The sequence below is a fragment of the Blennius ocellaris genome (genome assembly GCF_963422515.1).
Source record: "Blennius ocellaris genome assembly, chromosome: 13".
NCBI lineage: Eukaryota > Metazoa > Chordata > Actinopteri > Blenniiformes > Blenniidae > Blennius > Blennius ocellaris.
Genome location: NC_137662.1, coordinates 10,378,062 through 10,405,459, shown reverse-complemented (window position 1 = coordinate 10,405,459; position 27,398 = coordinate 10,378,062). Strand labels below are relative to the sequence as shown.

The 27,398-nt window shown below is 42.0% G+C and overlaps 1 protein-coding gene across 2 annotated transcripts; it reads left to right on the top strand.

Annotated features, from left to right (window-relative positions):
* klhdc3 (kelch domain containing 3) lies at positions 1 to 27,398 on the top strand. 2 transcript variants are annotated; one of them, XM_080507920.1, is made up of 11 exons: positions 1 to 102; positions 1,482 to 1,723; positions 2,767 to 2,943; positions 3,152 to 3,267; positions 3,414 to 3,485; positions 5,136 to 5,349; positions 6,033 to 6,119; positions 7,468 to 7,576; positions 20,199 to 20,272; positions 21,935 to 22,013; positions 25,085 to 27,398. In XM_080507920.1, exons 2-11 carry the CDS (start codon positions 1,570 to 1,572, stop codon positions 25,149 to 25,151), a joined length of 1,149 nt encoding a protein of 382 aa, XP_080364046.1. In that variant the 5' UTR covers positions 1 to 102; positions 1,482 to 1,569; the 3' UTR covers positions 25,152 to 27,398. The 2 variants fall into 2 exon arrangements, with proteins under 2 accessions (XP_080364046.1, XP_080364047.1); XM_080507921.1 differs by lacking the exon at positions 1 to 102 and adding an exon at positions 318 to 405.

Below are 27,398 nucleotides of genomic sequence, written 5' to 3'. Positions count from 1 at the left end.
GCGACAGAGGGCGCTCTAGCGGCGGACTCTCCTCCTATCACAGCTCGGTGTAGCTCCAGTGGAAACCCCTGCCTGTCTCAACACCACCAGCTCCACCTGAAGGTAGTGAACCATTCCGTCTTCTTATCTTATCGTTTGTTAGTTAAACCATTCCTAACCTGGCCAGGGTTTGGAGAAACACGACGCCGTGTGAACGGCTACGTGTCATTTTCTTCAAGTAGCTCACGTCAGCGAGCTAGCGGCTAAATTAGGTAGTTGGCTCCATTGATTAGCTGCTAGCAGCAGCCTCTCCTCGCCACCCGGTGTTTATCTGATAACTGAAGGGAGGGCTGCATTTGTCTCACTGGGATCGTTTTGAGAGCCGGGGAAGGAGCGACCCTGATGGCTGTCAGCTGTCTCCCGCAGGTTTGTGTTGTCCCTGTCAAACAGCGTTAGCTTAGCGGCGGCTAGTTGGTGTTTCAGGCGTTCACTGCGAGAGAGTAAACCATGTACCATCTCCATGTCAGCGGCTCTGGATTAACTATCACTCACTGGTGTGTTGAAACCCATTTTGGACTGTGTTCAGATGAGGCCCTGCTTGGTGAATTCTGCCTATTTTGTGGAGTCTTGTGGAGTTGCCCTGACTAGTCGTCGGATATCAACAATATCCTTCCTGTTTAGTGGGTCAAAAGCTGCTTTCTAGTGTATTCTTTTCACCCCAAAGGACATACAAACCTCCCTGCTCTCCGAAACGACGTGCTAAAAAAGCACATCATCAGAAGCTCCTCTTATAAGGACAAAGTCTCACATTACACTGTTTACATTTTGAAGGGGTCAGTTTACGAGGCACTTTGTACAAGCTGCTCCACAACAACAGAGCAGGGGTCCAAATGTGCCCTGCTGCCTGGATCTGGCCTGTGTGAAGTGAGCTTGAAATAGAAATGTCTATGTTATGGTCCTCTGGGAGTTTTATTTTTAAGAGCAAACAAAGGTTGGAGGTCAGTGAGAAAGTGAGTCATTGAGGCGAAATAGGCAAGCAGGGGGCACATCGGGTTCAACAGGAGAAACGTGTATTTCCTGAAGGAAATCTGGGCAGGAAACCTGAACCAATATGCATCACAATCACAATCTGTTTCTTATCTTCTTTATCTTTGGCGTTTTTGCTTTATTGACAAACATCAAACTTTGTCATGCTGTAAACAACTCAAGGTAAATAGGTACACTATCACATTTTGAATCACATGTGTAAGTAGACGACTTTCTATATAGCCCCATTGTTGTGTGTTGGGAGGCTACATAGATACGAGGAGAAAGGAGGAGGAGTGGTAGGTGTAGTTCTAATCACCTCTTAAAATACTCTCCCAGCTTAGATACGAGGGGCTTTTGAGCCTGCCAGCCACAGCATAGCTGAGTTAACCCAAGAGGGTAAACAGTTACCCTTTGTGTGCCTCCTCAACCGCCCCGTTCTCCCAATCAGAGGGCTTCCTCTCCTGTGAACGCAGGTTTCAATGGCTACGGCTTGATGGGATCCAAGCAGGCGACAAGGTGATGGTGTAAGGACTCCCAGTCACAGAGGTGCTTGCGCGGGGAATGTTGCGCTGGTCGGTGCACCTGGAAGGAGGGCCACGGAGAGTCAACCATGCTGCTGTGGCAGTGGGGCACAAGGTGTACTCCTTTGGCGGCTACTGCTCCGGCGAGGACTATGAAACACTCCGTCAGATCGATGTACACGTCTTTAACACAGGTAGGTACTGAACATGTACAACTCGAGATTGAGTTTGTGTTGATTCGATATAAAATGTCATTTTTTGTAATGTTTTTCATGTCAAGTATGTTTAGCAGGAACCCATTCAAGGAATTCCTTCTAGTACCGGTAAATAGAAACACTAGATTATATTTTTGTAAAAAAAAATTGTGTCTGTGAAAATGTAAACGTAATAATGTCAACCTGGCCAAATGAATTCTATTCCACTTTGGGTACTCGGATTGTTTGTATTATCAATAGGTTGTAAGCTGTTCTCCTTGGATCCCCTTTGCCTATTCTCTAAAGAGGAAAGTGTATATTTGTTGCAGAGACAAGTGTTTGTTTCCGTTTTTTTCCCCACCTGTACTACTATAACGGTGTCTCACTCCAGCTGGTGATTAAAACTGGAGCGTTCCATTGTGGTTTGTGCAGTTCTCTGTTGGTTTTTTTTTTTTTACTTGTCTGACAAAGACAGGTGTTCTTTAAATGTGTTGCTCCTTAAGTTTATCAGACTGCAGCCTTTACTTTTTCCAATCTAATTCAAATAGGTTTGAGTTTTTTTTCCCTTCAGCCATCTGCTTTAGGGTTTTACAACTTCCCACAGCAGCTCGAGCCTACCTGCTATCGCAAACTATTGGCTGATTGTAATGGTAACGGCACCACCTCAACAGTAGTTTCTTGGCATTTTTCTTTGTGTTTCTTTTTTCTTTGATGTTCATTCTTCAACAAAGCTGCTGTTGTTGACGTTCATTTGATTGTTTTTTTTTTCCTCTTTCTCATTTTGTCATTTACGTTTTTCACTTTTTTTGGTTTAGTTTTTCAAAATAGGGGGAAAACGATGTGGCAGCAACAATTTTAGTTTTAAATTAATTTTACACAGGTAACAAACGAACGCTACAGTCGAGTCAGTTTTTTAAGAATATCTCATTTCAAATTAATGTGAACTTCCTGAAAGAGTACATCAAAAACGCACGACGAAACGTAAGAAGTTACTTGTGTGCCTTTCCATATATTGAATTACTCTACCTTGGCATGTCTTTCAGTGTCACTGCGGTGGATGAAGTTGCCTCCGGTCAGGACGGGAGGACATGAACGTGCCCGTGAAGTGCCATACATGCGCTACGGCCACACTGCTGTGCTACTGGGTGATACTATCTACCTCTGGGGTGGGCGCAACGACACAGAGGGGGCCTGCAATGTCCTTTATGCCTTTGATGTCAGTAAGTAGACCATCTTCTGAGTCGTGCCGTTAAGTGACAGTTTCAGGCTGCGGTTCCCTTTGAGATGCACCGGTTTGATGTCGGGAGAAGGGAGAGCATTTCTTTCAGGCAGCTGTTACAAAACCACATGCAGTATATGGGACGGTTTTCCTCTCCATGTGATACAGGTGTTGTGACGGTTACTGTAAAGACGTTTTCTGCTTCACAGACACCCACAGATGGTTCACACCCAAAATCTCGGGGACTGTTCCAGGGGCGAGGGATGGCCACTCTGCCTGCGTCCTGGGGAAAGCGATGTACATATTTGGAGGATATGAACAGCTGGTGAGTCTTTATCACTTGTACACTTGGGAAAAACATTCTTGAGCCTGATGTCTTTTTACAGTCAGATTGAAAGTACCCCAACACGTGTAACCAAATCTCCAGGGATTAACGCTGGATTTTAATTAATCTCTTTTGCTGGTTTTTAGGCTGACTGCTTCTCCAATGACATTCACAAGCTGGACACCACCACCATGGTTTGGTCGTTAATTAATGCCAGAGTGAGTTGAAATGTGTTTTTCAGTCACAGTACAAAGCTTATCTTTCGCTGAACGGTTGAAATGAATGAAACACAAAGTGCTTCCTCGAAGAAACGGACAGCTGGAATGGTCTGGCAGCATGCTGGGCTGCTTTTAAGTTTGCAGTGTTGCTGCGCGAGTGTCCACTGGTCAGATTGGCTGGTTAGAAAGCCAGAGCAATGTAATGCAGTCCTCTGGTAGGGGGCCAAGTACAAGAAGCCTCACAGAGGATTATACACTCTCTCCTTTTGGAAACAGATTCGATATGTGCTCATGTGATAAACTCTTGTAAAGTATATTTTAGACTTGTACACCAGTCAGTAGGTTACACTTGGCTCAGAACTGATGGCGGAAGGCCTTTCACCTCGTTTTACTTGACAACTGTTAAAACTTCATCATCAAAAAGATTACAGTTTGGTATTTACAGATTGAGTTCCGCATGTGATTGGATAATACTTAAACAAAATCCCAGACCAACATTCCTTTTGAAAAGCAAAAAAAAACTTGCTCTGACTTTCTTCAGCCAGCTTTCTGACACCTTTTAAATGTTTTGTTTACTCGCACTCTTAATTTAGCGCAACATTGTTTGTCTGAGCCGGTTTGAAAATCGCGTATTGATCTCAGCGTTGTTGTACATTAAAGAGGCCATTTTTCTGCATGAAATTCTGGCAAACAAAGGCAGAGCATTTTGTGATGAAAGACATGTGGAAGGCTTTAAGGCTGTTTTATGCTTGACACACGGGCGTGACGTGCGGAACTCAAACGTGTGGAATGGGCATGAGACAACGTGTGCCATTTATACGACACACGGCTCCCACTCCCGAACTGCAGGGGGCAGTGCATCGTAAACGCACTACCACACTATTAAATTAGAGCTGAAGAAGTAGACTTCTTCTCTGTGACACCAGCAGGTGATCCTGCAAGTGGAGATGAGCGGAGCATTCCACTATTGTTTCAAATTGACATCGATGAGTAAAATCTTGTGTTTCCAGAGTTGATGTGCAACTTTATGCTTTTTGTGTCTTTATAACCAAGTCTTCAGTCTTCCTCCTCTTCAGCTCTGCCTTTTTTTCCCTCCTGCACGTCTTCATCCGTTTTGTCAAACATTTGGAAGCGTGCGGAGCGGTGACGTCGTAATTTGGAGCTCGCGGACACATCGAGCATAAAACAGCCTTTAGTGTGGCTTCATGCTTAGTGAGATACAAAGGAAGAAGAGGCTTGCCTTTGTCAGACCAGGTGTCATTGGGTGGCTCAATTTTAACCGTATCATGCTTCTTCTTCTTCTATTCATGGTTCTGTAGCATCCACAGATTGCCGAATTGTAATTATGAGACTGCACAGTCCTCATTATTACTACTGTAGGTTTGTAAAAGATGGCAAAGCCTCAAAAAAGAATACATTTCCTGTGCATTCATAGACAGACCACTAGATGGCAGAGTTTGGCTGATGATGCTTCAGGTTAAGTTATGTATTCAAGCCTTGGTGAAGATGAACTGCTTTATCAGTAAAGTGCCACTTCCACCCAGAGCAGATCAACTTACTTACAGTGTTAATTCTTTTTCATGCATGCCGAGGATTGTGTGCACATCACAGTTTTTTTTTGTTTTTGTTTTTTGTTGGTCCTGTGCACAGGGCACGCCGGCACGCTGGAGAGACTTCCACTCAGCAACAATCATCGGGACAAAAATGTTTGTGTTTGGTGGTCGCGCCGACCGTTTCGGTCCATTCCACTCAAACAACGAGATTTACTGCCCCAAGATCAAAGTGTTTGACACAGAGACCAACTGCTGGCTGAGCACGCCTTCCACCCAGCCACAGCCGGACGGACGCAGGAGCCACTCAGCTTGTGAGAATCCACAAAAAAATCCACAACAAACCTAACCTTGAACAGGTCACCAGTCCTTCACAAAGCAAATACGGGGAAAACAGAAAATCACCTACACGATCACAAATAATGTTGTTTGTTTCTACTGTCTTTTTTTGAAAGCTTCTGAAATGGCCCTCAGTAACATCCTTGGGTTGACATTTTCAAGTATTTCAATGAGCATAAGTCTTAATAATCTTATGCTTTATTTATTAAACTATTAGTTTTTTTTAATCAAACCAACATAGGGTTCTGTTTTACAAGGGTGTCCCGAATTTATGGAATTCCTTTTATTTATTTTGTGTTTGTGATTGTGCAGTGATTTTATTATGTGACCTTTCTCCATTTCATTGCAAGTTGTTTATCATCAGAAAAAGTCTTGGAGCGCAGCCATTTGTCTCTGCCCAATACAGAGAGGCTAATGTAAGTTTTTATAGCAAGCAGGCTGAGGAACTGTTGCATCAGATAATGAGAATGCGCCTCCTTTTTCTGGTCTATAAACAGTGTTACTTGTTTGGCTTTTATTTGCTCGTGTTGCGCTTTATGTCTACAGTCAGATGAAGCTTATTCAGCCAGTTAACTATGTCTCATGGCTTCATTTATGGTGCTACAAATGTCATTGATGTTAGAGATGGACCATTAACAATGTTTGTTTGGGTTTTTAGTTTCCTACAATGGAGAGCTGTACATATTTGGAGGTTACAACGCTCGCGTGGACCGGCACTTCAACGATCTCTGGAGGTTCAATCCAGGTAATTTATTAGATACTCAAGCCTGAGTGAGAATAGCTGTCATGTTGCTGTAAACCGCTGTCACTAAATGAGTCCTCCTGGGAGTGTTTTATTTTCAGAATTCCAGCCCAATGACTGTTTAGGAGATATGCAGCACTGACTGGGCCAGCTTGTGTTGACCCACTTTGTTTCATTCTTTTGGAGAGAGCCATGCAGACAATCCTTTTCCCCCCCTTGTTGCATCGTTGTTGGTCTCGTAATAGTGGCTGGCGGTTCCCTTTGCTAAAAACATAGTGGGAAACACAGATGTCTTCTCTCACTCGCTCTATCTCTGTCAGAATCACTGAGATTAAAGGATGTCTCCAATTTAGTGTTTTGATCAATGATTCCTGATTAATTCTCTACTTACTTGAACTGTTTCACAGATTGTTATAACATTAATTCATCAATGTGTTTAGTATGTATGCAATGTGAAATGACTAGATTATAACAGATTTATATAATACCTTAGTGCCCCTTGTTATGATCACTTTTATTGATTAGAAAGAATTACACCTAACATAGGCTTGATGAGGCACATTTTCACATGTTTATATGTATAATAACAAATTAGTATTTATAAAGTTGACTTTTCCTCACTGGCAGCACTGTGTCATTCAAATTTACTTGAGGTATACTATAATAATAGAGCGGTCACCGTGTAGATCTGCATTTTATATCAAGGATGTTAATGAAAACATTTAGTTTCGCTCCACTGTACACTGTCGTTTTTCGCTTGTATGAGCAAGGTTCACTGCATTGTGAGCCTGGTTAGCTTGTTCATTGCAGTCCACTAGATGGCAGCAGCTCAACTGTCTAAAGTCTAAAGTTGTTCATCAGAGCCAGAATGGCTTGTTGCCATAGAGATGCAGTGATGCTGTTTGAGTCTTCCAGGCCACACAGTGCCTCCTTATATGGGCCGAGCGAGTGTCAACATCATCGCTCGTCTCACACTTCGGGGCACAGGACAGTTTCTACAATCCTGCCAGTTTCTGAAATTTTGTGTCGAGTGTTCAAATATAGGTTGTTGTTGGTGTTTTTTTTTTTTCTCCGATAGTTTATTTTTGGCTCCCATTATTCATGAGTCGTGTGTTTGACTAGTATTAGGAGGTTCACTGAACTGCCCACTCACTGAAGCTTTATGCAAGTTTGTTTTGCACTATGATGCGGCCCACACAAATCAGCATTGGCCATTTAATTATCGAAAGCCATTTTGTGTTTTGACCTTCAGTTTTTGCAAAGTCAAAGAAGTTAGATGTGCACATAATTTTTTATAATGCTCAAAAACCATCAGTGTGACTGTCTCTTGTGTCGTGTGTTCACGCTGCAGAAGCCTTCTCTTGGAAGAAAGTTGAACCAAAGGGGAAAGGCCCATGTCCACGGAGGCGGCAGTGCTGCTGTATGGTTGGAGATCGAATCATTCTCTTTGGAGGAACCAGGTGAGTGACAACATTTATATTCATGTGAAAATGTGCATGAATTAAAAAAAAAAAATAGTGCTAATCACATTTAATGCAGGCACAGTCACCTGTGTGACGCATATCAGTGCAACTTTTCCAAATTTCTCAGATGATTCTTTGTTGCATACAGTTTTAGGAGTGTCTTCAGCCTACACTTCACTCAAATTTGCTGTTGAGTTCGCTCTCGTGCTCTGGTTTAACAATCTCGTCCGACAGGCCGTCATCCTTGCTGCCATCCAAAGCATTTGAGCTTCAGCTTTTTAAAGTGTTTGAATAGCTTGTTAACAACACCATCCAGCGCCCTGAGCTGAATTGTCATGCCCTGACGTTTGTCTGGCTGAGTCATATGTCTGTGGTTCAGATCGAGCATGTTCTTCCTGTTTCTGAGGGTCTTGTGCAGCTCAGCGTAATACAAAGGAGCCAAATATTCCCAAGTACCCAAGTTTTTCAAGACCTACCTACATTTTTGTAAATCAGCAATTTGATTAATTATCCGTTGATTACAGAAACCTAATGTAACCCTAACTTGACGTCCTACTTTTTTTAATCATTACTAAGGATCGATACCTCGTAGGAATTGATATCGGTACTCAATGGTACCAATTTTCGTACTTTGTGTGTAAATGTGGTAATAAATGTTAATTGTTTAATAATAAAAAAAATTCATATTTATTTCTCAATATATAAACTTGATCAAATGTATCAAAACAACATCCAACTGGTCATATTGTAACATCACAGTTGTTTCACAAATTTCTGAAGTGTTTTTTTTCTTAATAATGCCCAAATTAACAGCCAGATCCACCTCCTCCTTTTCCTTTTCCCTCTGGAAACATTGTGTGACGAGGCTCCACGGAGAGCAACTAAGTTTAAAACAAATGAGCAATCTCTTCAGCTTGGAGAAGCAACTAATGCTGAACCAGGAGCTTCCTCAGGTTAGAGGCATTCCCGCCGTTGGCCTCGCACTTCACGTCACAAATATTTCAGAGAGCGTAATCTGCATTGCGCTTTGAAAAGCGGAGCTGTACATTGACGCCTAAAGGCAAATAACGGTGAATATTTAACGCAAACTTGTAAATCTTTGGGCTATTGGAGGAAGCTGGAGAAAACCAGGGAGAACATGCAATCTCCATACAAAAAAGCCTGTACTGAAATTTAGTCGGAGTCTTCTCACTGTGACCAAGCACTTTATATGCAGCTCTCACAATGGCTCTTTCTCTATAATGGCAGTAAATATCTCAGTAATTGCACACGCCCATACATGTGAAAGTTGTCCCTGTTAACATTGCTAATAAAACAAAACAATGATATTATGCATTAGTTGTTGCCGAGCCTCTTTTTCATTGCTCAAATATCAGTTTATTTAAATCCAATTTCGCCTGTATGCCTCACAGAGGCGTGTATGCTAAACGCTTAAGCTGACAATGTATGATGATAATACCGCTGCGTGCCAGCTGGGCCGCTTCTTCCTTATACTGAGAGTGGAGCCATGCAGCTCAATCCTGAATAAATGTTGGCACTGCTCATCAAGTGTTGTCAGCTTTTCAGCCTTTTAGGTGCCAAAATCTTCAGTCAAAGTTTTTCTGAGGTCTTAACGATGAGGACAGTGTTATGTAAAAGTTACTTAAACTAAAGAGTCCTTGACAACTTCATGCTTTACTGTCAGAGTCATTGTTGAGTGATATTAGAGTTGAAAACAGGAACTTGAGTGGAGTGGGTTTTGGTAAGGATAAATCAATCATCATCGAAAGCTCCCTGCATGCTTCAGAATGACACGCATTGAAAGAAGGACTGACTGAATGTCTTCCAAAAAGACGATGACCAGAGTAAGAATACAATGAGAATCCTTTCAGCACTTTCTTTAATATCATATTTGAAGAGTGACCACACTTTGCTTCCTCAAAATCCAAAACTTGAACAACATGCGCAATGAGAAACCCATAGCTTTTAATTTGACGACGTAATTACTTGTGGCTTTCAAACATTTGCTTGCAAACTGAGTTCAATAAGGATCCAATTTTGGAGCTTATAAATACAGAATCTACATTTTATGTTACTACCAGGACTATTGTCAATATTGTTGTTTTAAGACTAGTTCTCTTTGGTGACACTAAAATGTAAATGATGTGACAATTTGAATAATTTTCTTTCTTTCTTTTGTTTTTAACTCTTAAATAGCAGTTTTTCATTCACATGTAAAAGCTGAATGTTCTTATAGTTTTTGTTTTATCCATGATTATGGTCCGTCGGGACAATTGACATGTATATATCTCTGCAATAATTTACATATCTCATTCCCCATCCATGGAAAGAGCCATTATAATTCACTTCTATGTATTCAAAACTGAAAACACTTGTTTTCCTGGTCCTTTCAAGGCTGAGGCCCTGGAAACAAGCATCATTGTAAGCTTTTGAACAGTTTATGGAGAAGTGTCCTCTCTCATTATGCTAAACAGAGGGTCTGGCTCCAGCAGACAGCAGTCTGATGTTCCTGGAGCTGGCTGTAGTGCAGCAGTGATAACCGTAGGGGTTTGCTGCTGGTTAGGTGCCGCTGGGCTGGTGACTGACTTGTGATATGCCAGTAGCCGGCGGGGTAATGAAGTAGCTTACAGCAGTAGCATGGTCCAGAATGGTCCAGGTCCTGAGCTCCTGTTATCAGCAAGACTCCGTTATCAGGCGAACCCTGGTGGGAGAACCTGGTGGTGGGGATCACAAAGCTGTGGATAAGGCTTCTCTCAGCCCCTCTACGTCTGCAGGCTCCACCAGTCCCGGAGGCGTTTGGCTGTGGCTGGATTTGTTTTTTTTAAAGCTTCATTAGACGCCACATAATGCTCCACCAAACACATCAGTGTACAGATCGTCTGCTGTGTTATCAAGACATTATGACGTTCCAGTCAGAGAGCTCAGACCTCCACCGAGGTCAAAATTCCATAGTATGAAGATGGAAATCCGCAAGCTTGTTTCCAGACTTACCGAGAGACTCATGTCAAAGGAGACTTGTGATTTTCTGAAGCCTATTGGTGCCGGTAAACGTGAAACTACCACAATCACCGAATGCCCTATGTTTTTTCATTATTCTGCATTAAATTGTAGTGATGAATTTTCCCCAAAAATGCAACGTGCTCTTGGCTTGAAATACACCCCTCGACAAGATGAAAACTGGGGCAGTGTTTTTTCTTTTTCTTTTTTTTTTCTTTCTGTAATCCTGCTGACAAACAGAACACACTTCGCTGCAAACAGAACCCCCCTGGGGGAGGTGATAAATATTATGCAAAAGCATATTGAAAAAGTTTGATTGTTGTCAAAAACGGCAACATTTACAGTTGGTTGTTGATACGGTACTGAGAAAGACGCAGGGTAAAAATGAAAAGCTTAAAATGATGCTTGTTTTTCAAGATTGTTATCCATTGTTTGGTTTCTCTGTAGGATTCCTCCAGGATGGATTTTAGAGAGTCATGATTTCCTGTGGAGCAGATAGGGCAGGGGCTGGAAAAGGGAGTGTCAGTGGGCTGATGGAGGGCACAGAGGAAGAAATCAAACACTGCAATATCACCCAACATCCTGTTTAAAGCCTTATTTTTTTTAAATTTTTTTTAGGAACTGAGTTTCACTTGTATTTCTGGATATAGAGGAGGTATGTGTCCATGGGGTAACCTTTGGTTACTCTCACCTTCTAATTCCTCGGTTTCTGTACAGATTCCTGCATAATCCTTACACACTCCGTGCAAAGTTGGCCACACAGGTTCACTTGACCAACATTGCTTGTTTGTTGTTTACACGAGCACACTTAAGCCTCTTACACACAGGAACTTCCATAGATGCTTGCGCACACTTTTAGAAATACAAACAATCTGAACAGCTTCTTTTTTCCCTAATTTTTTTTGCTTTCTCTTCTTCATTGAGAGTTTTTAATTTCTGTTTCTATTTGTACAGATGAATAGTTTATTGATTTTTTTTTTGTTTTTTTGTTTTTTTTTCATTTATAGGGCATAATTGTTTTTGTTTGTGAACTCAACCTCATTTCATGGAGGGTTAGTTTTCAGAGATATGTGGGGGGGGGGGGGGGGATGGGTTTTCTGTTAATATCAAGGAAGTTGGAAATTGTGAGACTGATCAAAAAGCATATGGTTTGTCAGCAGTTTTGTGAAACTTGCTGTGAAAAGGGGCAGGCAGCCTTTCAAATAAAACAAAGCGAATATTCGGAGACGTGGCCCTGACGCTGCGCTCACTCAGCCGGTAAGCAGGTGACCATTTGTAGGGTCTTCTCACTTCCTCGTCTGCTGCATTATTGTTATCATTATCATGGGTAGGTGGAAATCTTTCTACCAACATTTAAAAGATTTTAGTTGATGTCAAACGAACTAATAATTTCACGAAACCAGATTGTGTTGTCAACAGCTGTTGGAATCTGTGGCAACAAAAGTTTGTCTAGTTTGAGACTTTTTAGTTTGAAAGGAGGTAAGGCAGTCGTTCCTTTTACCTGCAATTGTTAATTTAATGGTTGTTGAATAGATCCTTTTTTTTATTACTTGATAATTGTTTTGTATTTATTCGGTGTACATTACATTCATTGCTCAAGATATATGTTTAATTCCAATAAATGTTTGTTTAAGCTCCACGTTATTTTTTTTTTAATTGTGATATCTTGTGAAAGCTCAGTTGAATTATGTGATGCACAGAAAAGAAACGTCATTCTTCATCTGATCTCTTTGGCTTTTTGAAGGCGAGTTTGAAACCCAACTGTGAATTGAATCGTGGATTAGGAGAAAAGTTGCACCCACTTAGGATAACAATTCAAACACAAAGATCCAATTTAAAAGCAGCCATTGCAGAGCCTGGTGTTTGTTTGTGTGTGACCTGAGAACACGAGGGCAGCTCACAGGTCTAAGAAGTTATTGGTGCCTGTCTCAATGCATTTGATAAATGTCTGCACAGGCAGTCATGAATTAGCTGCTGGACACCTTGCTTGTGTTTTTTTGTGTTCCTCATTTGGTGAGTCTCCCAAAGGAAATTGTTTTGAAATTTATAGTCCTCGTCTTGTTTTCCTGAGTTAGTTGTTCCTTCACATTGATCCTAAACAGACCCCTGCTGTTGATAGTATTTCCCCCAGTTTCTTTTATTTGTTCTGCGTGAAGGAATTTAAGGAATAATTTATCACTTGGGAAAGGACAATAATGTTAAGTCAAGCAAGACCTCGGTTCTCTCGAATGTTGTGGAGGTGTATTTTGGGGACATTTCTACAATATGAACAAATTGTATAACAAATAGCTGGTATATGTGTAGTTTATCATCGAAACACAAATGAGTGTTGATTGAGATGTATTCACACTAAATGTCTCTATGTTGGCCCAGTACACCAGGATTCAGTGCCACATACCGGTACCTTATTTTGGTGCACGCTTCACCTCTGAAGGTAAATAAGTTAGCTGCATGTGTGTGAATGACAGGCTGGGCATTAGTGGCAGTCTGCAGAGTGCCACTTGCGTCAGTGTAAACAGGCCTGCTGAGCTGTGGAAAGGCGCGAAATTCTGCCCCATCTCTGATTTATGACCTAGGGGAGCATTCTTTCTCACGGGCTGCAATTTGATATACCCCCAGCGCCTCTGCTACACTCATTTACTGAGACCTGCTCACTGTCCCACGAAGGACGACCCACGCATGACCAGCTCCACCTGCACTGACCTTCACCTACGCTCACTGGCAGCGACCATCAAAACCCTCAACATTTGGAGATGATCTTTTTCCTTCCGAGGAACCGAAGGCATATGAAGGCAGCGCCATATAGATTATGAATCTCCTGCTGTTCCTATGTTGTCATTGTTGGCATTCATGGCACTCTGTGTATAATTGCCTCCGACAAACCCAGGATGGGCTAAATCGGGAAGCACTTTAAGCTTGAGAACAGGGCTTCCTATGAGGGGCAGGATGTGAACAAGGACATGACAGATTGGCATGCTGAGAGCAGACAGCTTCAGTTTGGCAAGGGAGGACCTGGCACTGTCCTTTTGAACTACTTGGACCTGACAAAATATATTCATTTCATGATTGCATTTAGAAAGTATATTTTTACCACAACAGCTTTGTTTGTACTGAGGGACTGAAATCAAGTCTGACTCTGTTTACTCAGACAGTTTGTGGTTAGTTAAGACTTTTCTTTTTTTGGTCCAAGATAAATGTGAAGACTAAAATTATCCCGGGTGTCTTCAGAAATATTTTCACGTCACCTGCCAATAATCCACAATCTTCTATGACTTCTATGAGTCGTTTTAGCTCCATCAGTGTCAAATTGGCTTTTGTCAGTGTGTCTTTTTGATGTTGCTGCCCTGCTTAACTAAACTCTTGTATGTCTCTGTTATGTAACTCAACTGGCCTCAACAACTTGATCATATTTTACACAGATTCCACTTAATTGTTTTCTTACTTTTTCCTCCCCCTCATTTTTAGTTTTAAGTTGACGACAAGGTTTTGGGGAAGTTGTTTCCAGAGACAAAGTCTATTGTCTTCAGAATCCTCAGTGTGGTACCGACGCCTCCTCTGTCAGGTCACAGATTAAACGCTCACTGTTGCTTCTGAGATAAAGCAATGCTGTGATCTATTTGCCTCGGGCTCCAAGTTGTTTTTGATGTTACGGTGCAAAATTGATGAAAGACCAACTTTGCGAACTCCCAAGTTTTGTTTGCAAGATGGCTGGGCAGTTTGACATTCTAAACACTGTTTCAGGTTTACAGCGAGTGGAAGTTTATGGTTTCTGACCATTTCAATGACTCATTACTGCAGCTGGGTGTATGAAGTTACACTGTTCTTGTGGATGAAATGTTGTATTTTGTATTTATGCTAGACCATAGCTAACAGAGACAACGAGATGCACTCATGTTTACTGACTTAGTGTCATATTAAATGGATGCTTCCAAGAAAGGGTTGTCATTCGAAGTTAGGAGGAAATATGTGAATAAAAACCAAATCCGGCTGAATGTCTGATCATAGATAATTAATCCACGTAAATTCAATAATCACTGCATACAATACTATTTATCAATTATTCAGTTAATTTTGTGTTTCTCATAAATAATACCGCCTTGTGTAAGGCACTCTGTGAGGTGGACAAATAATTCTAACATTGGAAATAACACATGATCCTTGCTCTATAGAATAGTGCTAAGGCATGTGACAAAAACTAATTGTAGCAGCTGCTCAGATCTGCCATTGTAGACATGCTTATGTCATCACCTACTGGCAAAGTACAAAATACATTTCAATGTTGATGCTTCTTGCTGACATTGAAGAAGTTAATGCCGCTTTTTGCTTTGATAGTTTTTTTTTTTCTTTTATGTGTATGACATGAAACAAGGAATAAAAATGAATAAAACATTGTGCCAAGGTATTATTCTTCCAGTGTTTGGAGAGATTCAGCAGAGCTTGTGGTTCTAACTAGTAGTCCTTCTTGATTTAGTTGAGTTTATTAACTTTTATGACAGAATATTAAGTATATATAAGTCAGCAAATGGTAAAGATCTTCGTTGGAAGCACTTCTTTCCTTTGTGCAAGGTCCGAGTATATCACCATTTTAAAATTAAATCAGATTTTCAGGGACTTGAAATACCGTGTTGCTCATGATTCATTCACCTTGCATGTGAGTTTCAGTCTTTGTACTGAGATGTTTTATCATGCCCTGCTCCTAACGTGTGCCATCGACACACCCAGTCACATTCTACCATCCTCTGCTGCCGGCCGAAGTGTGCCACTCTTGTGTCTTTGCATCTGCTTGTTTCACGTGACTTTGTGACTCACAGCTCCAGTTGTCAAGCTGACGTCAAGCAGGCGCATAAACACGCACATGCTTGCTTTGGTGAGCCAGACTCGACACATTTGTTCCATTTGGCAATATACTGAGCTACTCAGTATATTGGAAACGTTGCAGTGATTGAGATGTGTTTGGGTTTTTATTTAGAAATATATTTTATTGCTGAGCCATTACCCAGAAATAGGCTGGATTGATTGAAAACAGCATAGTAAATATAGTTTGCTCATAAGATTGCGCTTGTCTTGCCGTCACACAATCGTGTCGATACTCAACACCCAAGCTCTCCAGCGAGAGGAAGACCACATAGCAAGTAATCTCACTCTTAGCCAAAACATCCCAGCCCAACACCTTTAGTTTAATCCACCCAAGTCTTACCCTGATATTCAATCTGCCTGGAATTTAGCCGGTCGGTTAAAACAAAGTTCTTAAGCTCGAAAAGTTCTGCAGCATTCAGTGATTTACTTTAGTAGTTCAGAAAAGGTCAAAAGCCTGGAGCCTCGATATCTCCTAGAAGCCCGCGCTGTTGCTTATCAATGGCTGACAGTGCCGCTGTTATGATAGTCCAGCTGGTTTAAACGAAGCTTGTTATCGCCATAGAACCTGACAGTCAAAACTTCAGACTAAACACAACAAGGGGCTGTGTCAGGACACACTTTTCTGGCCAGCAATTGTACCACAAATCGGCTTGTCGCTTATATATCTTAAAATCTTCCTCGATGGAACTCCCTCGAAACTCGTCAACACACCAGATATGTCGATGCCACACATGTTGTTGTTTGGCCCTCTGTGTCAAAGGGTAGCCTGCAGAAGTTTCCTTTATGAATTGTCTTTGTGCTTCAGTATGTAGAGATAAAAACCTGTCAAACAGTGAAGGTGACCCCAGCAGGATATGGGGCATCCCGCACGTGGCTAGACAAGACCTCAGGGCAGCTCCACAACACCGTAATTTACTCTTCAAAGACAAGCCTTTGATAGTATTTCATCTGCATCTTAACCCTCCTTAACCCACCGGCTGGCTGTATACGTCGAGGTGTCACAGGGTTGAGTGTTACACAGCAGCTCAAATAAACAGCCTGCATAGATGATGCTTTGTGATGCTGCTGTCTGTAAATAATCGTTTATCTCTTGATTTACTGCTTTCCTGAGCACATGTTGATGCTTTGTGGCTCCTCTGTGAAACAATGCCAGACTATAAGGACAAGTAAAACAAACACAAACAAATTGCACAGGATTCAAGATGATAATATAATGGCTTTTCATTCACAGTAAGTAAGTTCTGTTTAAATGCCCTGGCTTCAGGGTGACATTTATGTTTCTGAAACATGTCAGGTTTAGTTATCCAAAGACAAATATCAAATATGACATGAATTAGAGTAACTTGACATGGAGCAATAGCTTTAATGAAGAACTCATCCAGATATTAAAACAACGATTTAGGATAGCTGTGGTGTGTTCATTAGTATCTTTGGAGGGTCCTTCCGGTGTCTGTTGACCTTGGAGCGAGTCTTCAGCTTCACATGAAAGAATTCTGGCAAGAGGAAGTATTACAATAAATAAATAAATAATATGCTGCTATAGAGGAACATTTGGCACCCACTCCCCCTTAAAACCTACATGTTATATTAACCAGCTGTGTTCAAGGCCCTGAACAAGTACTTAATATCTTCTTTATTTTATAGGTCTATAATGATAACAACCTGTCCTGTTCAGAGGCATGAACTGTGTACTGATAAGAAAAAAAGGAAAAAAAAGGCATGAACTTGTGTTTTCCTTGTACCATCAGCATTTTACGTGCACAAGCTGAAATTTGAGACGCATGCTTCATTAGCGGCTGGCGTGTCCTCCGTGTAATCTGAAGTCAGGCGTCTCTCTCTGGGAGCCAGCTGTGGTTTGTGTCTCCCTTCTGCTTGTGGCTTAGGTCTGAGCAGCTACAAGTCTTAATCCGCTGTCCAGCCACCGCTCAGGAGGGGGCACAGATAGGACGGTAAGACAAGGTGAGACAGGGGAGATTAGGCCAGAAAAAAAGATGGATGCGGGATCTATCAATCTTTGATTACCGAGCACTGTTTTGGTGATAGGAAGTTGGTAGAGCTCGCAGAAATTTACAGCTGCTGCCCCATTCTCCTTCATACTCCATCCATCCTTTGTGACTAAATCACATATAGAAAATCAATTTGCACCTTGAAAGAGGACTTTGACATGATGTGTAGAAGGGAAGCACCATGTTCAAACCCTGGGCAGCATGTCAGTTTTGAAGTACTGTGCACATCTTTTTGGGATTTTGTTTGTGTTGCCAAAGTGCTACTGAAATGCATTGATCCGGGTCTGGCCGTGCTGATAAGGTGCCATGCAGGAAGTTGTAGTGTGTGATGAGTTCCTGTGGTGCTGAAGCACAAAAGTTCAATAGGAAGTGGAGAAAGGAAAAGGATGAAGATCATCAGTACTTCAAGAATGAGGATGAGCCGCTCGAAAAGATGCGTTCGACTGAACCGATCACAGGTAGTTGGATGAAGCATCTTGAGAAATGATTATTGTCGCCGACACGGATTCCGTCAGTCTTTTGCACAACATCTGGATTTCTTGGGCTCTTTGGTGTATCTTCATTAGTCATAGGGCAGCAGTCCGTCGTCTTTCCCTACAGTTTTGAGACGGAGCTGTGCAGGCAGTGCATTGCACCAAAGGCCTGGCAATTAGGTGATTAGACACCCTCATTGAGTGTTGTTTGAAACAGCAGCCAGTGTTGTTTTAGTGGGGGAGCAGCATCACTCAGACCTCATTCAAACTGCAAACCTTTGCTGCCACAGGGGGGGAGGAACGCTTTCACACATAGTGATACTTTGCTGATCAAGTAACAAAGTGGCCCATCAAACACCAGGACGCCACATAAAGTCGCACACTGCGACGTTCCCGCTTCTAAAAGCTGTAGGTCTATCAGACACCTCTCACCACTCTCTTGTTTCCTACATCGCCTCTGCAATCAGCTTCAGACGCCGTTCCTTTTTTGTAGCGACCAATAAAGCATTATCATTCCTAAATATCCTGCCAAAATTCACACCCAGGCCGGCATTATCAATGGACATGTGAGAAAAACTTTATCCCAGAGGATGCAATCTCCGTCTCGCTTGTTGCTCCTGTTAAGGTACTGCTCTTATCTGCACTCTTTCACGCGTCAGCATCTGAAGCCTTCACCCGACCTCCAAGTGAGCTTGTACGGTAGTTCACAGCTACTGCGGGGTGCTCTATAGATAGAGATGTTGCTTTCATGGGAGGCTGCTGAAGGCCGAGGAGCCGTTTGTTGACCCCAGATGTTTATTATTGGCCCGATGAGATCAAACATCGAGCCATGGGCTTGATGTGTCAGGACTCTTTCGTCTGAAGCACTGATAAATCCCCTTTTTAACAAATGCACTGTTACTTTTCACACAGTCATCAGGGTCCCTGGCCGTCTTTTAGATCGTTTAGGTTTTTAATCATTAAACTTTGACGCGTGTGTGTGCATATCATTAAGCAAACAATATGTTTAACATTCAACCAAATGACTCATCACAGTGATGTGACACACAGTTTGGGTAGTAGAAAGTATTATGATCAAAACTTTTGCTACAAGCTTGGGTGGCTCACAAGGGGAATGGGGGGGGGGCATAATGACTTCCCCATCTGGCCCCCTGGGACGACTGTGCTCGTGCTCCGCTCCTCTCCTGGCCGCTTTAAGCCACCACCCTGTTTGTTTAGGGAAGATTAGCAACGTAAAACCCTTACAACATCCTGAACACGCAGCGAAAAGGGAGATGCAATGGAGGGGACGGCGGGATAGAGATTGATGAGCGGAGGGACAGTGGAGGCGACACTGTATTGTTTACAGCAGGACGATGGATTGGGGCAAGAATCAAAAGGGAGAAAAGATAAATGTGATATCGGTCTGTTCAAAGCAAGTGGGAAAAAACAAGTAAACGGCATCATGAGAATTTTAATGAGCAGTCTTGGCTGCCACCTCCCTCAGTTGTTGTTCACGAAAGATATTCATAGACACTAAACTGTTTGCTGAGTCCACCTGTCTGGACGAAGTTGTCCTCTGGGTCGTGTGAAACTGTAAAGTGCAGTTTTTATCTTGTAATCTGGACGGTCTCTTGATGCACTGTTGTGAATATAAAGCAATTATGTGCATAGTGTACATTTAAAGGACTATCCTTGCTACCCCGTGGGAATAAATCATCTAGAAAATGTGAGTTGGTCTCCCATAGGATCTAACCTAATTCTCTGTAAAAAAAAAAAAAAAAAATGTTTTCCTTCATCTCTCCAAGTAGCCATGTTTTTAATAATTGATATGTGATGTTGGGTTGATGGAAAGAACGACCGACTGAGTGGTGTTATGTTGTAAGTGTTCCCTCTATGTGGCAGTGCACCTGGTGTCTCACAGGTGTGTGTGCTTAGCCGTGGCAGGAAACAGATGTGCAATGATATCAACGGCTGCACGAGTCCGAGAGACTATCAGCTCGGGCCAGCCTGCCGTCTCGCTGCAGTGCTCCTCTTCCTGTGGGCTTAAATCATGCCAGCTCATGATAAGGAGAGCGAAATGTGACCAGGAGGTCCTATTGAGAGCAGTCTGCAGCTGCCTGATTATAAACCACAGTGATTAAAAAAAGATAGCATGACCAAGTAAATGATTGAGTTCCTGTTGGTGTTTACAAGTGAAAAAAAAGAGGAAGATCTTAACATTGTTCTTTAATGTAGATGAGCAGCTACTTAATACATATGAAAACGTTGTCTCATGATGAGTTTTCTGTTCTGGTCTCTTCACAGCCCTTGTCCGGAGCAGGGAATGGGAGACGAGTTTAACCTCATGGATCATTCAGACCTGTATATCTTAGATTTCAGTAAGTATCAATGCCTCTTTCTTTAACCTGTAAAGATCTTTTTTTACCCATCTCTCATATTAAAGTGGCTGTTAATAGATACTTAGCAGTAAAACTGTCTTTAATGGCACTGTGACAATGTGATAGGGCACTCTAGTATTGATTAACCTCCAGGGAATTATCAGCTGACTCAGCAACTCCTTTCTCCTTTCAGGAGCTTCACAGAATCTTTTAACTCGGTCTTTTACTTTCTGGTTCATCGATGGTTAGTCTCACTTCATTCTTACATCATGGTGTCACTTGGGAAAGAGCCTCAGAGTCAGCGGTTATCTGGTGGTGTAGCGAATACCAACTTTGTAATTAGGTTGAAAAAGAAAATAAAAAGATCTGGTGTAATTTGAGCGTTTTCCAAGGTGCATTGAGGAGCAAAAAAACCCCCCGTTGAAGTCTATCTGCTTCAGCACTTTTAAGACCGTTTGTATTCACTGCTGCAACTGCTGATGGCTTATACGTTTTCCATCAGGCTGCCTGTTCCTATTCAGACTCACACACGGCCTAGAATGGACTTCACACTTAATTTACTCAGCTGAATTATCAAAGAGATGGACAATTTGCACTCGATAAAAATTCTGTTAAAGGCACTCGGGTTTATTTCTTTTTTTTTTTTTTTTACTGCTATGCCCCCTTGATCCCAGCTGACATGAGGCGAGAGGCCGGATATACCTAGGAAGGTGGACAGTCCACCCCTGAGCTGAAACAACCAGTTTACCCGAGAAGATTCTCTTTGGTCTGGAGAAGAAAGACTTACTTGATTTATATCATAAAGCTGAAAAGCAAAGAAACATTTGACGTTAAGATCGTCAGAGGTCCAAATTCACACTTCAACATGAAAAGTAATGTTGCTCAGCAACAACTCCTGCCTGTCAAAAATGGATCATGAGAGCGCCATTACTGTTGACCTTTATTTATGCACGAGTGTCATTATGAGGTTTGTAAATCGTTCCTATTGCTTCCAAGATATGCCGACAATCTGCTCTCCTCAAAAAAATCCCACTTTCCCCACACCGCTGTTTCATTTCTCACCGGCCCATCATACCTGGCCTTGGTCCTGTGTTGTTTTATCACACGGGGAGCTTCCTTCTTCCAGAATACCAAATATAGTCACATCCTGCCTGCGCTGGGGTAGCCTGTAATGCTGTCAGGTCGCAGTCAGGGTTTTGGTGTAGGTGGGCGTACACAGGGTTAGCACAGCGACCGTATGGGACTGGCAGTACGCAGCGGCATCCCCTGCGGCACACGCCTCCCCGTGCCAGTCACGTGGGCCTTCACGCTGTTCATCTCCGAACATATGGCGGAACAGCCATGACGACGGTAGTAAGCCGGAGGAAGTTCGCCTGTGTTATTAGAAAGCTGCTTGGTACTAGGATAGATAATTTGACACCAGCATCATCACTATTTTCATCTCCTCCTTGTGTGTGAACTGTTTGTTTCCGGTGCATGCAATAAATGGTCCATGTGATTTCCAGCCCTGGGTGGGAAAACTAACCCTAACCTCTTTCTTTCACAGAGTTCTGATCTTCCTGACTTCAGTTTTAATGCTGTGCTGAAACAGATATTCTTAGCAGGAGTGTGATTCGTGCCAATGATCATCCTGTGACTCATCTAACTTTTTGTCCTTTTCAGGCCCTAATTTGAAGACGTTATGCAAAATAGCTGTTATTCAGTACAGTCTGGAGCAGTCAGGACTCCCACATGATATCAGGTCAGAAGAGCATCCTCCTCTCCAACATTAGTGCTGTTTTGTCATTGATTCGACGTATTGCTGCTCATGCTGTTTGTGTTCTGCTTGTCATTGTTGCCACCACTTTGTCTCACTCAATAATGAGGTTGTTTTTTTCGAAGAGCCAAATTATGAGTCATTATCTCTCATTTAACTTGCTGCCAAGTTTTATGCAGCTTTTGTGTGACTTTGCTCTTTACATGTGAAATTTGTACGCAATTATATTATATCTGTAATAGTATTATGGGATGCGTACGGTGAAATCGGGCTGTTCTGCTGTAACATTAGTGAGGTCTGTGTGATCCATCCTGCTCATTGTCTCTGTACCCATGTGCGGTTTGCAGAACAGATTTTTTTTTAAAAACACCATCTTCCAAATGGTGTGTATCTCGATAACGCTTTTGAAGACAAAGTCTTGAGATAACTGCATCGTGGTTTTACAGACATGGTCTTTTTTTATATTTCATTTATGGACATGGTCTTCATTTGACCAAGTAATAATACTTCATCCTGATCAGGTCCACTTTTCCTGAACATCTGAAATTAAAATGGTTGAGAATCAATTTCTTCACTTGTTCAGTTAAGTTTGAATAACTAGCAGAACTCCCAAATTAAAATAGTCAACGTAAACCAAGTTTTTTTTTTTTTAATTGAATCTTTTTTACGTCCACGTAACTTGAAATGTGTTTTTTTTTTTTTTGTCTTTACTCGAAATAAATATTTTATTCATAACAAATGCATTAATAAAACAAACTGGTTTAGTTTTTTTCCTGTCAATTGTACATCAGATTGCTTCAGTTTTAGTCTTGCCATCAGTGATGCATCAACGTTTTGCTCGTTGCAAGGCTTGCAGAAGCTTGTATAAAAATCTAGTTTCAGCAAATTCTATTGAATGAACTAAAAACAACAATTTTATATTTAAAGTTTAAGTCAAAACTTAGGGAAGAATATTTATTTGTTTTGACTAAATCTTTTTCTTTACCATCATATGTTCTTGTAAAAATGTAGAGAAACTGAGACATACAGGATTTATCTTTTTTCCGCCAAAGTCTGAACTACAGCTTAAGGGAACTGTTAGACGATCCTTTCTTTACGAGTTCACATTAAAGAGTATTATATTATAAAATTTTACAGTATAAAAGCAGTTTTAACAAGTAATGGATACTCACACAGGTTTAGTCTGACAGACAAAATCAACATATGTCAAGAGTCTATGAGGAAAAAGGACATCGGTCAGTCAGTTAGAGTTTGTGCTTTCACGTCAGCGTGGAGGCAGAATGCGTCAACGCCGTCTCGCTCTGCCGACTTGGATGGTGCTAACAGAAGCACAAGCAAGGTGAAAAGGTGTCTGCAGCCCCTCTGACGCAGACGGTTTGTTTTGACATTGTTCAGCCCCTCCGACTGGGTGAATACACAGAGGTGGAAGAGCGGCTCAGTCGGTTCCACCTCTGTCGCGGCGGTGGCGTGTGTGAACAGCTCAGCAGCGCGACAAGAGCACACACACATGCTAAGAAAGTACACAGTGTGTGTGTTGTTCTGTGTGATAACGGGAAAATAATTCAAACGACTGAGATGAAGCACTTGAGCGCAATAACTCTTTAAGAGTGAATTGTAGAAATTAACTTCTCGATGGTCGGATTACAATTTAGATTGCTCTCGAAGTAATTTTTCTATTTAATGTTTTGTTTTTCTTTCCTGACTTGTCTTGCCATTTTGATGTCAAGCCGTTGCTACAGCGGCCACATTACAATCATGAAGTTTTGGTACAAAGAGTTTCAGGAGCCGCTTGTTTTAGATCCTACAAAAGTGTGAATCTGTCGTACAAAGCGTGGTGTGTTGCAAGAATAACATGTAATTTTTCACTCGCGCTGACTGGAAAATAATGTGTGACGGAGATGTGAAAGTTTGAGAGCAAAGCTTTGATTTGTTGTGATGCTTTAATCACAGGGTGGAGATAATGGTGGAAAAGCTTGATTTTAGTCCGTGTAAATGCAGAAGACGAGCGTGTGCGTGTGTTTTAAAGGGGGGAAAAAAACTGGGATCAAATTAATTATTTCTAAAACACATTTAGCTTTGCAGGGAAATTCTGGCACACAGTAGGTTAAGAATAAATAATTTCTCCAAAAGCCTTAATGGAATCCTGTGGATCTCGTGTCGCTCATGAGAAAAGTGTGTCTACAACCCAGAGCCTCCTTGAAAAGGTTTTCTTTCCTCGTGGATCCTGTGCAACCTGATACTAATTACTCCTCTTAGCCTCTCATTTCTCTTCCACCGTCACTGCCACCTTGCACGCTCCCCACTTTGGCCTTTTGCATTTGTGTTTCTAACCCTTGGAGGGTTTTCCAGTGGGGTCACAAGACTCCGGGTTAACTCCCCCCCCCCCCCCCCCCCTCGCCCCTCAGTGGCATCCTCGGCAGTCCCAGTGCCAATCTCCCCTCTTACACGCTCACGCAGGGCGACAAAAAAACGAACAAAGCAGTTGAGAGGGAGTGAGTGTGAAACCAGAGCCAGTGATAACAATCTGGAGCTCAACCTCTGACCTGTCATCAGGTCAGCACTGGACCCCGTCTTCAGCTCCTGCTCCCGGCGCTCGTGTTACAGCACGGCCGCCATCCAGCTCCACCGCCGCACTACTGCAGCATTATCTGCAATCAACTTTCACACATCTGTCTTCATTCTCTCCAAATTGTGTTACTCAGGTCATCTGGTGAAAATTTTCGTATTTGTTTAATTTTACTGATCAACATTATATGTTGCAGGTTTTGCTGATATAATCCTCCTCTGTTCAAACGGGCAACATGTGGTTCAGTACCATTTTCAATTGTAATTTTGTTTGGGTTTTTTTAACTTTATAATGTTAAATATGTCTGGTACTTTGTCTATAACAGTCAAATTGCAGGAAGGTATTCATGACCTTTTTTTGCAGTCAATATGTGCAAGTTGTTGATTTTCATCAAAGAAGGAAGAAGTAACAACCATTTCAAGACACTTGTGTTTTTGTGAGAGCTCTACTGCTAAATACTAATTGTTACTGTGTTTTTGTTTTTTTTCAGGTGGGAACTGGCAGCCATGACGACCAACAGCAACATCAGCAGGCCCATCTTCTCCTCCCACGGCTGATGCAGCTGAATGTGAATCAGAATCTCTGTTGGACTCTGGGCCTTTTTCTTTGTAATCACCTGAGCTGCAACGGACTGTTTTTTTTTTTGTATAGTTTTTGAACTGGATCTCAATCCATTTTATTTCCCACATTTCTTCAAATGAAAAACTCTTTGTTGACCAAAATGTTCTACGTGAGACTTCCTCGGACACGGTCCACGGATACTTTTACCCTCGAGGACGGTTTGGTTGCGTGAGACAGAAGATTTCTGACTCCTGTTCTTTCTAGCCTCTTACGAAATCCAATCAGCCTATGATAATCATAGACTTCTAATCTTAAGCACAGGAAGAGTCGAGAACATTCAGCCAAAGGTCCTGAGCGCTCCTCTCTTTGTTGAAGTCGTCCTGATGTCACACTCCACGGATCTCGCCTACGAGAAAAATGTGAACCTTCCGTTGCAGATGCGAACGGACTGAGACGGTCATGAGTTTGTCCCTCGCAGCTCCCACTTGGTGATTAAACAAACAAACAACAAAAAAACATTTTGGGTCTATTTCCATGGGCGGACAAGACTAACTCATTAACAAGGAGACGGTAGATATCGGAGTGTAACGTGTGTAAATGGTCTGACTGGTTTTTAATGCTCGGCTATTATCCTGCTTCATTATAACCACCGCTCTGCTCTCGACTGTCTCTAAGGTGATTTGCAAGGCAGCACAGAGGAGAGCCGTCTGCCTTGTGGAATAATCAAATCCATCTACCTCCCTCAAACACGAGTATCATCCAGTCTATCGGCCTTCCCCGACATTTAAGACTTCTGCTTTTCTCCTGAGAATCAAAAAGCCTTTTAGCAGGGACGTTGGTATTTGTGGTCGTCTTTCGTATCTTTCCAAGAAATGCTGCAGTGTCGCTGGAGTCGTGCCACTACACTTTAACCCCCCCCCCCCCAGTTTCTTTTTCAGTGCCAAACTGTAGAAGGGAATCTTGATGCAAAGTATATACTGTGTATGTGTGTGAGCATGTGGTCCTGTCTGCACACAGTCCAAGTCCAAAGGGGGTGGGGGCTCATGATATGCATAATCATATTCATCTTTTATAGACAATCCTACAGCGTTCAGAGGCTCTCCTCGCGCCCGGCTAATTGTGCGGCAAAACAAAATAAAGTGTGCACATGTTGCCGCTGTGCACTTACAAGCAAAGAAAAAGCAGAGCAGCAGATGTTCCTCATGCATAAGGGCTGTTAAAGACATCACCACTCGCAGCGAGAAAAACTACTTGGAAATGCTTGAATTGAAGGAGACTTTTTATTCAGGATGCGTGTTTTTATTTTATTGGTCAGAATTCTAAAGGTCAGAACAAAACCTTGAAACCAGAAGCATGGTGGTGGTCTTTTATCGGATTCCTGCTGGAGGTGAAGGTTATATACTATAAGTTTTGCTCTTATTGACGAATTCCATTAAAAAGCAAAACGCACTGTTCAGTCGTGTTGTGACTTGTTTGTTTTCCCCTTCGAATACACAAAAGACATGGGATGTTGTCCAACTGTTCAAATTAAAATATCAGTGAGAAGATCATTGTTTTGTCTTTCTACATCCCTCACATGTAAACAAAACATTTAGAGCATTCAATAAATATGATGATGATGCTTATGATGGCCCCAGATTGAGAAAAACTATTTTTGCTGCTGATGACTTGTGATCTAGAATTGGCAATAAAACTGATTTAAAAAAAAAAAAAAAATGTTTAATGGTCTAGAATAAATACAAGTTACGGAGTTTGGGAGACAATTTTACGACAAACCTTGTTAGATTAGTTAGTTTTTCGTCTTTATTGATAATAAAAACATTGAACATCAAAAGTATCCAAGTCTACTCAAGACAGTTTTGAAACGCGATGAAACAACAAATGTACGATATATTGCAACATTCACGTGTGACCTATTTATCACCAGGGATTCCGTTTGCTACAATCTGACCTCTTGCTGCCTCCCTGCTCTCCATTATCAGTCAGTTTCTGATTGGCTGGTTTGGATGAGAAGCAAACTGGTTCTTGGGCTCCAACACAGACAAACACTGAGCTACATAAATGTTTACAGATCTGCCATGCGGAACAGTGTAAAAACAATCCTCACTGCAGGTTTGGACTCACTCTAGCCAATGGAGGCCTTCCGGAGAGGAGACGTGCCCGTGCTGCCTCTTGCCTCAGTAGACTCTGGATAATCTCCCGCCTGAACCAACTCTGAATCTTCTTTTTTTTCGAATGATACT

What these genes read in the sequence shown, in the direction of transcription:
- klhdc3 (XM_080507920.1), top strand. Translation starts at nt 1,570, where the DNA reads ATGTTGCGCTGGTCGGTGCACCTGGAAGGAGGGCCACGGAGAGTCAAC. An exon ending in TGTACACGTCTTTAACACAG is followed by an intron (nt 1,724 to 2,766) that starts GTAGGTACTGAA and finishes CATGTCTTTCAG; the next exon opens with TGTCACTGCGGTGGATGAAG. An exon ending in ACGCAGGAGCCACTCAGCTT is followed by an intron (nt 5,350 to 6,032) that starts GTGAGAATCCAC and finishes TTGGGTTTTTAG; the next exon opens with TTTCCTACAATGGAGAGCTG.